Raw genomic sequence first — 12180 nt, 5'->3', positions numbered from 1 at the left:
TGACTTTTCTCTGTTCCTCTGGGGCCATGTGCTTGTAACTGGGCAAACCCTGCTCTTGTTCCCAAACATTTTAGCGACACAGTGACATCTTGTGGCACTTGGCTGTGGAACACACAGCCCGAGCTCACGGAGTTTGCTAATACAGCCCTGCCATGAAACAAGGAGGAACAGACTGACCACGAAGAAACACGCGTTGGTGCTGCCCCTAGATGTAAAATAAGGCAGTCTCCCTCATTTAGACATTGAGAGTCAGGGAGAAGTGGTGGAAGTTATATTTTAACACTTTTGAATGATGTTGTCTTAAGCAAATATAAGAAATAAGCTGTTGGTAAAAATATGAAACAAGCATTTGGTTGGAAAGCTCTATTTGAAGAGCAGGTAACAGCGTCCCTTGCTGGGTGGGCAATAAGGCGTGTTCTGCAGTATTTTTCCATTAATGCTTCATATGGGAGAATAGGAAATGTACTTAGTATACCTTCAGTGAGATCAAGTGAAAGGGGCTGCGGCACATACCTTGGCAGGCATGGAATTAAATTTTTTCTTTGGTCAGGTAGAAGAAATGGTCTAGAAATAGGATTTTTATTCTACAGCTCCAAGATGAAGAATTCCAGATTGGGAACAGCTCTGGAGTGAAGTCTGTGCGGTCGTTTATGAAATGAGGGTTAGTCACAAGTGACATGGGATTGCAGAAAAGGAAACAGATAAGAATGCATAAAACAGAAGTCTTGTCTGTAAGATGGAAACCAGTCCTGCTCAAGATTGTAAATCCTCTGCTGCAATGAATACTGTATCCAGTTTTGGGCACCACGTTTCAAGAATGATTTGGGCCACCTAGAGAGTATGGAGGAGTGAGAATGACCTAAGAGGAAAAATGGAAAGATTTGCTTTGTTTCTTTTAGAGGAGGAAAGACTGCTGGGAACGGTAAGTTCTCAAATGCTTGCAGTGACAATGTGCTGTTTTAAATTTACAGGGTTTTCTGGCATAGCCTTTGGCATAGGGGAACAGCTCAGTGAAGTGAAAAGAGCACTTTGAATTGGAGATGGGAACCCAGCTCTCCAGCTGAGATTTGCTCAAGCAGCGTTTCCTGGTGTCTGCTGAGTTCTGCAGTCCCAGTCACCTCTTGAATTATCGGGGTTGCTCCAGAGGTGCTGTCTGGCCCTTGGTTTCCTGTAGATGGTGCTGAGGTATTTCAGGCAAGACCCAACATGTCCTTTATCAAGCTGGTTTGTACAAAACCACAAGTGCATGAATCTCTTTGTAGTTCAAAATGTCCCTTGCGTTTTGAATGAAGTGCCCATATTTTGTAAGGCAGGAATCAATAGCCAGGTCATCTTGACTGTACTGCTATTGCTGTGATAGTGACGCAGTGTTATTATACTGACAGTTTAGAGGCAATCAGCATCGAGTTCCTGGGACCTTTTTTGACTGTAATGGAGAAAGCAGACAATAATGTTTCTTTTTGATTAGTTCAGAAAATAGATTTGAGAGTCTTCATGTTGCCCCCAAACTCCAGCATTGGTGGGGAACAAAGCGTGATGGCTTCAGGACCAAGGAACACCCGCTGCTGGTGCCTCCAGTGTTACCGCACCGACAAATTTAGCAGTGTTGCAAAGGGTGTCTCTTTTAAGCCAGTATTCAATTTAGGGAATTAAGACAGCTTTCACCAAATTCTGTCTGCCACTGCAGGTAATATGTTAGCTCGATATTAGCTAACTGCTTGTCTGTTTTTAGCAAACTTTTCTTAGCTTTATATTGGAATAAAGGTGAAAGTATGGGGAGGGTTTTGGGGAGGATTGGATTGTTTGTGTATTCTTTTTAATACACAAAGAGCCTGTATACATTTTTAACCTAGTGGGATTTGACTGAAATATCAGTAGCTCAGGGAGAAGTGGAATAATTATATGAGATTTAGTGAATTATTAGGTGTGACTTGTTTGGCTGTACTGTAAAATAGAAACTGACTACAGTTATTTGAACAAAGGACGGTCAATGTGTCCTTTACAAGGAAATGTGAAACCTTTTCAAAGCTCTAAGTAGTCACAGGCTCTGGGAAAAATAACGCTACAAGCTCAGCTTCACCAAACAAGAAAATACATTATTGATTTCTGCTATAAATAAGACAGACATAAAATAAGCTCTTGTAAAATATGAGGTAGGATTGTGTTTGTTTTGCCAATCGTTGTGGAAAAAAAAGGCAGTTCTGTGGGATAGTGGCCAACTTTTGGGTTCACATTTTGGGTCGGTGGCTCCCAGTCACTGTTCAAGGCAGAGCAGAAGAACAGAGCAAAAGAGAATTGTTATCCCCAAAATGTTTGCCAGCTTCCTGCAGCCCTGGAGGTGGTTTCTGTATATTCAACAGCCTTCAGCTGATCTCACTTCCCTGAATTAGTCCACAATCCCACGAGCCAGAGTAAATATTTTACAACCACAGCATCCTCTGATAAGGCGATCCATGGCTTAACTAGTTTCTGTGTTTCTTTCTATTTCTTTTGAACTTTGCTCCTTCTAGCACCATGAGATGTCTCAGAGGTCTTACAAGGGAGAGACATGGAACAGCTTTTTCCTATTTACTTCTCCCTGTCTCAGTTTTAGACTGTGATATCACCTCTCTGTATCCTAATCCCTCACCAGGTATTCCTCAGCATTAGTTATCAGTTATCTAACCAGAGATTTGAAAACAGAATGATGAAATTAAGTTTTCATGGGATAAAATGGAATGTCTTTGAGGGTTTAATAGCTGCTTGGAGTATGGGGAATAAAGCTATTTTTCCCAGTTTTTCTTGAAGTCTGTGGGAAAAAGGAAAAGTCACAGCAAGGTCACTGGATACCAGTTAACTGTCTGATAAACCAGCTTATGAAATTTAGTACTGATAGTAAAGTCATGCATATAAGACCAAACAGCCCTTATTTAGTACATAACCGTTCTGAAAAGAGCTTCAGTGCTAAAGCTCAGGATGTAAAAAAATCCCCATAAACTGTGCAAAGAGCAGGTAGGGAAGAAGCAAAGAACAAAAGAGACTATTCTGTGAATTCCTGGTGTACCTGCTGCACCTTGGACTCTGGGCCATTTCCTACCGGGGGCTTATCAGACTGTGTCCCGGAGGGTCCGGGCTGTTTGCTCCACAGTTTTAGTTGGATAAGAAGAACAAAGTAGAACTGGAGCAAGGTGACTCCCTAATGCGACTTGAAAACTTGTTTTCTTGGTGTTCTGTTGCTGCTTTTTGCTGTTCTGCTCCTGCCCCTCGCAGGCGGCTTCTGGGTTCGCTGGTCGCCAGCCAAAGCGCTTGGGGCCAGCTCACCGAGACTGGTGAGGCTCATGGTAAAAAGCTTGTGGAATAGGTGACGTTGTGGGGAATCTGTGAAAATGAAGGCAAATGTGGATCCAAACTTCACTTTCTGTGACTTTACTATATTTCATGTTGCATGAATCTTTGTGTACATGTTGGGGAAATTATGTAACTCTGTTGGCTGGCTAAGGGCAGTTGCACACATTGCTGCTGGAGGGTGTAGCTTATTCCAGGTCAAATTATTAGAGACTTCTATTAGTTTTATTTTCCATCCAAGGAGGGGCGGATGAAGGAGAAATCATGTATGTAAAGCCATAATGAAGGCTTTAAATTGTATAGTTGGATGCAAATGTAGATGAATGAAATTAAGATCCAGATCTGAACTGAAAATCTGGTTTTCTTGTTGTCTTTAATTCTAGCCTATTGTTGTATAGTGCAGTGTAGACAAAATTATGCTGTGGAGAGTGTAATTATGTAATTAAAGCTTCTGCCTTGGTGCATTTGGACCAAAGAATGAAAGGACCCAACTGTTACTGTTTTTCTGTTTCCTGAATGTTAAACTACATAGGGAAAATATCCCTGCAAGTGTTTCACGTTTTCATGTATCTTTGCTTCTTTTCTATAACCTGTTTGAACAACGCCACTAGCTGAGTCTCTTAACTCACCTGTCCCCTTCATTTATTGTTGTGTTTTCTCTCGTGAATATTTGTCCCAGTAGGTAGTGTGGATAACCACAGCTTCAGGTTTTAGCTTTATGCATTTTGAGAGAATCCAGCTTTATCTGGTGCGTGTTTGGTGGGATAAGCCGTGTTACTGGACTTGCAGCATTTAATGCAAGAAAACGGAGGTGTTTGCTATGCTTTGCATGTTCCTTCAGGGGTTGGAGCCTCAGGCGTGAGCGCCACAGAGACGGTGGATTCATCCTGCTGGTTCCTTTTAAGAGAAGGAAAACGTGTTTAGTGTCTGCTCCCTTTGCAGCTTGAAAAATCAATATTTTTCAGAGGTCAGTGCAAGATTTGAGAACAAAACCACGGCCTCTGCTTTTGAAAAACATTGTCTGCAGTGAGATTTCCCCTGATGAGTCTGATCATGCAGGAGGGATCGTGGTTGCTCTCTCACCACTCTGTTGTGGTTTGGTGAATAGTTAAATGGGCAGCCAAAGCTACCCAATGGTTTTGGTTTTTTTTTTTAAACTGAATTTTCAGGTCTCTCTAAACCTTGTATACAAGCAGATGAGCTTGAAAAAGAGCATGTTAGTTTGTGGCCTACAACTGAATGCTAGCTATAAGTGTTTAAATCGCCACATAAAGAGTTTCCAAGGCATGGATTTGCTCCCAGCCTGTTCCTGGCATGTTTTTAAATCTGTTTTGTGTAGAGGGGAAATTTGTGGGCGTTACCAGCACAAAAGTCATATTGCAAGTCTCAACACACTTAAATTTAAAATTCAGACTGAAATTTTCAGAGTGCAAACTTTGAAATTTCCTTTTAGGCCAAAAAACGCTCTTTTGGAATGATGTTTAAAATCAAAGGACATAGTGAGAAATTCAGTTCTCCAGTAGACAAGATTAGCAGTTGCTTAAGACTGATTTGCGAGTCTATATGTGTCCCTAACTCAGTGTACTGACAAGATGGGCCTTGCTGTTCCTCCCTGCTCTGTCCCACGGCCTCCAGCAAAGCTGTTTGCAGGCCAGCGTTTCCTGCTGGCGTTGGGAAGGTTTGCAAAGTGGTGCTGGCTTAGCCCCTTAGCGTATTGTACCCATCTTTACCCATTTTAAAATAAATATATTTACCTACCTAGGTGTATTTCATCTGTTGCCTAGACTTCCAGGCTTCTGTAAAACTACCCGAATGACGTTCATTGCTCTAATCTCCCAGCTTTCTGTTTTTTTTCAGTGAAAGAGGCTTATAGCTGCTTTCAGGCTGAACATAAGGGTCAGACTTCATTCTCATTCCTGAGGTGTCCATCATTTCCACTCCAGTCCCGTTGTCTGAAGTTAGCTTAAAGGCTTAGGTTAGTCCCTGTGGTTTCCTAGAGTGAAGAAAACATTTAATGAGCACATTTGTGATTTCATTTGACAAGCAGGGGCAGGTTAGTAGGCAACAAACAACCTAAGCAGAACTGAGGGAGTCCTTTATTGTAGAAAAGTGCTGCTTGTAACACCTCTTGCCCAGTACAGACATCTCCTTTTCTTTTTCCTTGGAGAGGAAGATGGAAGTTGGAGGTGAAAACATTGTGCCCAGTTCGCGTTTGCCCTTTGCAGCTCTGGTCTGGGGAATTTCCCAGTGCCTTTCAGGAGATCATCAAGAAACTCTTTTAACGTAAGATACCGCTGCAAAGTTAAGAGCAGAGGGAGCAGAAGATCAGTGGGGTGAAGTCTTTAAAATCCCCCCAAAGCCTCGTAGGGACTAATGCTCTGTGAGTACAAGTGAAGGAACCCCTGGCAGCCAGCAGCCAGTCTGGGATACACAGGGCGCGTTCAGTCTTTTCCCGTCCTGATGTGATTCCTGTGCAGGGGTGAATCTGGACCACTGTTTTGGCTTGTTATACATAGTAAATGCTGTATGTATATATTTTCTTCCTATTTTAGTCTCTGCACCACAGGGGTGGTCCGTTTACATATCAACAACTGGCTGGAAGTGAGTTTCTGCCTGCCTCATAAAATCCATTATGTTGCCACAAACTTTATACCCCCTGAAGCAATTGAGAGAAGCCTGAAATCCATCAGGTAAGAGCAAGCTCTGTCCCTTGGGGTCTGGCCAGTCCTGCCTCCAGTTCCAAGCGTGGTGCTGCAAGTGTCTGTGCTGGCATGGCGTGGGGGACGATGTGACACTGAACTGTAGCGGTGGGGGGTGCGTGGTCTGAGACAGGGCTCCCCGAAGCTGATGCTCAGGTGCCCTGATGCTGCTGTGCATGTGGCGCTGTGAAGCCACAGCCCTTACATTAATATCAGGTGGTTGTACTGAGGTGATGCTGCCAGAGAAGTCTGCGCTGTTTCCAGTCAGAGAATCGTGTGTGCATTTTAATCTGTTGACCCAGAAGTAATTTTACTTTTAGAAGAGAGCCCAGGCCCTGTGATATCTTATTTCCTGCATTCTATGTTTACAGCTTTTTACCTCCAAAAATAACTAACTCTTCCTTTCTTCTGCTCCATTCTGTGTTTCGGTAATGCAGATGAGCAGTTTTCAGACTAGTTCTCCAGGCTTAATTGCATGCCAGCACAGTCGTGTCTTTTTCTCTAGTCACTGGGACATCCAATTACTCCTTTTTATGGGGAGCATCTTGTCTTGTGACATGAAAACAAGCTTATTCTGAACCCACTTACAGCAAAAGGGTGATATTAGAAGTTGTATTTTTACCTGTAGATTGACCAAGTATCATGGTCTTGGAATAACGAAGCGTTCAGGAAAAGTTGTAGTTTACTGAGCAAATGTATTCCTTCTTTCTGCAGGCCTTACCATGCCTTATTACTTTTAAATGATGAGAAGTCATTGCTTAATGAGCTCCCATTGGACTGCTCTCCTGCCCTGGTGAGAGTAATTAAAACTACCTCTGCTGTGAAGAATTTGCAGCAACTGGCTCAAGATGCTGACTTGGCATTGCTGCAGGTACGGGGAGCTGTCAGCGGCAGCTGAAATTCCTTTAATTCACAAGGCGTTTTCTTGCTCTGTGCCAGCGGGTTTCTGTGGTACATGGGCTCGTCAGTTCTCTTGGTGTGAGCAGAGCACACAGAGAAAGCACGAGCCTTAGAGCTCGTGGGGAAAGGTTGGGGGGATGAAGGGCAGCAGTGCAATGATGGTGCTTGACAGTCCTGCAATCGTATCAGAGTCACTGATTGCTGTGGGGCCTTAGGGACATCTGGGGGTCTGTAGCCCACACCGCTACTCAGAGCAATCCATTAAAGCCGACTGCTCGGGAACTTGTCCATTCGGATTCTCAGTACCTCCAGGATACCTCCCACAGCCCCTCTGGGCCCTGCCCCAGCATTTGACCAGCATCGAGTAAAAAACTCCCCTCATATCTAATGGCAGCATCTCATCTTCTATCTTGTGTGTGTGGCCTCCGATCCCTGTGCCCCTCTGAGGAGAGCGGCTGTCTCCTGTGCCTTCTCGTTAGGTAGTTAAAACCAGGACAAACAGCACTCTTGGCCATCACGGTGGTCTGTCTTGGCTCTGCCACATTGATGTCTTTGTGCAAGTGGAGGCACCCAAAATACAGGTGAGAGCTTGCAGCTGTCATGGCCAGATGCGCTGTTTCCCCTGGACCTGCGGAGATGCTGCGGTGTGGTTCGCTCGCCCATCTGCACAAGGTTGGCCAAGCTGCAGCGTGTGACCAGCTGGCAGCTTTACAGATGTGTAAGGGGATGGAGTGTGTGGTGAGAGACTGCAGAAGCAAAAGGAGCCTCTCCGAGCCAGCAGCTCTTTTTCCAAATGCCTTTCCAGTCCTGGCAACTGGATTTCAAATCTGAATTGCTCAGGGTGATGTGAGAAGCCGTTGGAAAGGGAAGTTTGTGCAGTGGAGGGAATGAGACTCTGGCAATCATGTAAGACACGAGGCCACTGCAAGACCTCTGAGGATGAATGTGATCACCATGGCCCTTTGCTCCTCGGGCCTGATGATTGTATGAGATGACACAGGAGAAGGGAAAGCTGCTCTGGGCTTCCAGGAGTCGGTTCAGACCCAGGGACGCAATCTATGCTCTGTGTGACAAGGGGGAAGAACACAGCTTGTCATCTCAGACGTTCCTGGTCACAGGTCTGCACCTTCTCTTCTTTGAAGGGGAAGGTCCTGTTTTGTAATAAAATTTCCAGGTCTGCATCCAGGTCTGTGGTGTTACTTGGCATTATATGGCTATGGGATAAACTCTGGAAATTCCCTACCGCTTCTATAGTTTTGTTCTCCACAAAGAAGCGAAGTTAAATGCATCTAATGATATTGGCTGGACTTGATATTTTGTAGACACTATGTATATGCCTCTTCCAGACCCATTAACAACACTGACCTTTTTAACACATTAAAATGCTTTGTGTAACTCATTACTGAAATATCTCAGTGCATTAAAAAGGCAGTGTTGGTTTCCTTTATGTTTGTGTCATAGCAGAGACTGATTCTTTTGGTGTATTTTTCATGTATAACATTTAATGCATCATGTGCATAAAGACAAATAAGGTTTTGAGACATGAAAAGTAACTCAGTTTCTATGATACAGTTTGAAGAAATTTCTGTAAGGCAAGGAACTCTAAGTTGCTTAGAAATGCGAAGCAAACCTGTGGAAATTCATAACCTTGTCAAATGCTTTTTGATGTGCCACATGTTATATTAAACCATGAATTTATTGTGAAGGCAGGGTGAAAGGATGGACCATTTTTCTTTCATTTCAACTCAAACAAGGCTTTTCTGCCATTGTATGAAATTCTTGCTGAGAGTTTGAGTTTTGCTTTTGCTCTCCTAATTTCTCTCTGTTTTCTCAATGCAGGTTTTCCAGCTTGCTGCACATCTTGTCTACTGGGGCAAAGCAATTATTATTTATCCGCTGTGTGAAAACAACGTCTACATGCTTTCTCCAAACGCCAGTGTCTGTCTGTAAGTAGAAGGAAAATCAGTGACTAGCAAGAAGGTGGTGAGAAGTGCAGATACGATTTCCTTCCCTGCGTGCCTGGCTACGGGTGGCATATTTCTTCACGTATTAATTTGCTGAGACCGTACAAAACACAAACCATTACACGTGCCTGAACTTGCGAAGCCATATAGGAGTTTGTGTGTGGTAGGGAGGAGCATCATAGCAGATCAATATGCTTCTGCAGTGGTGTGGAAACAGTATTTACGCTGTGAAGTTACTTTTAGCATTTTTCAGTGTGCTTGCTCGCCACTTGTCCCTATCAGAGAGGCCATATGTCCCTGAAGCAATACGGAAACATTTACAAAACCAAAATCCTTTATGATTAAGTTAAATAAATGAGTGTTTCATGGGACTGTGTAGCTGGCACACAGCATCATCTGGAATTAAAAGTAGCGACTCAGAGTAGTGTTGCTGTCACTATTGGATTGTTTTGTGTGATGGCATTTTATACCGATACGCCTTCTCACAGACAGAAGGCAGTGTGGCCGTTTTGAGAGCAGGCAGCAGCAATGGAAGGAAGATGTGGAGGCAGCGGTGGGTATTTTTGTTCTGCTGAAGACCGGCAACCCTTTCTCTGTTGGATTTTGAGACATTTTTAGAATCTGTGTTGGAACTCAGTTATAGGAAAATAGTTCTAAATCAAACCATCTGTGATGCAAGTATAAAAATAGGGCTGGAAGGGACCTTGAGGTCATTCAGGAACAACTGTGCCTGTGTCATATATGGCAGTGCTGTTCTTGAAGACCTTTGTACATGGAAATCCTAAGACAGTTATCCTAATATTTAACTTGACTCTCCTTTACTTCTGAGCAGTCAAACTGCTTGTTCTGTGGGCATGGGCAGGGAGAACGGTCACATCTGCAGCTGCATTTTGCGCATTCAAAGACTGTATCCTGCCCAGCCCTGTCTTCTCTTTACTGCCAAATCCCTGTTCCTTTGCACAGGTCAAGACTTTTTGTAATTTTTATTTTTCTCCTCTGGATTCCCTCCACACCTTGAATAATGTACTGAATGTAACACCAAGATGAAAGTGCACGGGCTACTTGGTTACTTTTGCAAGATGCAACATGCCGTGAACTACCCTTAGTGTTCTTCTAGATCATAGAGAATATTTTATTTGGGAACTGGCACTTCTTTAATGCTTAAATGGATAAACATTACACTGACCAACCATGTAAAACTGATTTCTGCCTTTACTTCTTTTCTGTAGCTATTCTCCATTAGCAGATGCATTTGCTTGTCAGTTCCGGGGCCACAACCTGCCGACAATGCTTTCCAAGTTCTCCCTCCCAGTGTCACTCTCAGAGTTCAAGAATCCACTCGCGCCGCCCGTTCAGGAGGTGAGATGGGGAGTGCACGAAACCTCCTCGTTCTCCTGCTAAAGAGAACAAGGAATGGTGTTGCTTTGGCAGTACCTAGTCAGGAACCTGCTATTGAACGTTTAGAAGTTGCCCATTGCTCTCTTTCTAACGAGAGATTTGTTGTTTCACATCCACATGCCAAAAAGCTGTGGTGATGTTCAAGGTGAAGCTGTGCGCGTGCTCTGTGTTAGCAAAGCATAATCATAAAGGAAAAATCAGAATGTTTATTTTTTTCCTTGAGTGATATAGTAGGGAAAACTGAAACTCCATTTGGTCTGCTTAAAACTGTCATAAATTAGTAGGGCTGAGTGCAAGTTGGTGGATTCCTCACAATCACATTTAATTTTATTATATTCTGTCTACTTCAAGTTCACAATCTGATTTTGAAAGCAAACTGTTTATTCTCTTAGCTTTTGATAAGAAACTGGAATTGTTCAAAGGCTGTTACAGGAAGTAGACTCAGCATGTAGTCAACCGGCGTCCATGTGTTACAGTGTTAGCATTTTAATGTTCAGATTTGGGATAATAGTGTATGGATTTTGGATTTGTGAGCTGTTGTTTTGCTTACGCGTAGATCATGGCTTGCAGCACTTCTGGGAGCTGGTGAAATGCAAGAGAGAGGTCAATAATGTGAGGTGTCCTGGCTCACAATTGTATTCCCAACTGAAGAAGCCTGGATCTCTGAACACAGCTCATTGTGGCAGAGGGAGCGCGGGCAGGTTTCTGTAGCTCATCTCTTGCAGGGTTGTTTGCTGTCCTTCATACTCTGATGACTTGCTGGTTATATGAATTTAGCTGCTGTTCAAATATCTGGAAGATTACCATCAACTGTGCACGGAGGCAGAATTGTGAGAGAAGAATTTGTTGTAATTACAGGTTGGCAGAGATTATGATCAGAGATAAAGATAAGAAATTATGCAGTGTCTAATCCCAATAGTATGTATGGGTCAGCTGCCACCTGGGGAGCCAGGGGAAGAGCTGTGACTATTGTTTGTCGGTACTTCGTTGTAGTTACAGACATATCAGTGTCCTGAAAATTGAAGCCGAATTAATAGCATTCATTTCATTCTAGCTGCAGTAGTTTCAGGAGGCATTCTTACTCTCAGTACTCCTTTTAAAATTAATTACTCGCCTTAATACCTCTTTGGCAATATTTCTGGTTGTTCTCAGCCATCCTCCTTCTGTTTAAAATAGCCAAATAAAGTCCGCCACTTACTGCTGCAGTTACACCTTGAAACAACAGTGTGTGACCGACGTTTGCCAGAGGTGCTGGAGCGCTAATCCAGCTCTTTTAGAGTGTGAACCTTCTCTCTGATGCTCACCCGCCCGTGGTGGGGTCCCAAAAGCACAGCACAGCATCATCCTTCCAGTGTGTATGGAAGGATGAAGGATGAAGCTGTGAAGTGCCTTCTACACTCTCAAAAAGGGAGGTGAGAACTGTTGCCAAAGACTCGGGGCCACGTTGACAAGACACGTGCGTGAAGATGAAGCAGGCGCTGTACACAGGTGGGCTGCTGTGATGGCGAGCTGCTTTTTGACCAAGCTAAGCATGCCAGGTCTTGGGGGAGTTTAGACTACAGAAGGTTCTTATATGTTTTCATATCAGTACATTAACGTAGGAAAAGTATTTTCTTCTACTTTGATATACCTATGCAGAACTCCTTATTATTGTTTTGTTAGGAACTAGCCCTTTAAGAGAGATTAATCAATCCCTATCCCAAGGTGGTCAGGCTCCAATTGTGATTAACAGAGACCTAGTCAATAGAGCAATTAATCTGGTGAGATGTGGCTGGGTTTTTGTTCCACTGTGTAGTGATAAAAGATGCTGTACTCTGAACTGTAAATATTGTCAAATTGTATTTGCTTTGCCTTTGAAAAAAAATTAACAAAGTTTGGACCTTTCACTGTAGTTT

General features: G+C 43.4%; 1 protein-coding gene across 4 annotated transcripts in view; it reads left to right on the top strand.

Moving 5' to 3' along the window:
* NPRL3 (NPR3 like, GATOR1 complex subunit) overlaps window positions 1-12180 on the top strand; it is a 43668-nt gene that overhangs the window by 17749 nt on the left and 13739 nt on the right. For all 4 annotated transcript variants that reach the window (XM_082065019.1, XM_082065020.1, XM_082065022.1 and 1 more), the window contains 4 exons: window positions 5877-6014; window positions 6738-6894; window positions 8763-8869; window positions 10117-10246. In XM_082065019.1, coding sequence (XP_081921145.1) covers window positions 5877-6014; window positions 6738-6894; window positions 8763-8869; window positions 10117-10246 — 532 coding nt within the window. The remainder of the gene's footprint in view (window positions 1-5876; window positions 6015-6737; window positions 6895-8762; window positions 8870-10116; window positions 10247-12180) is intronic.

The sequence above is a fragment of the Streptopelia decaocto genome (genome assembly GCF_964273445.1).
Source record: "Streptopelia decaocto genome assembly, chromosome: 13".
Classification (NCBI taxonomy): Eukaryota; Metazoa; Chordata; class Aves; order Columbiformes; family Columbidae; genus Streptopelia; species Streptopelia decaocto.
The sequence above is the reverse complement of the archived record's forward strand: the minus strand, read 5'-3'. Positions and strand labels throughout refer to the sequence as shown.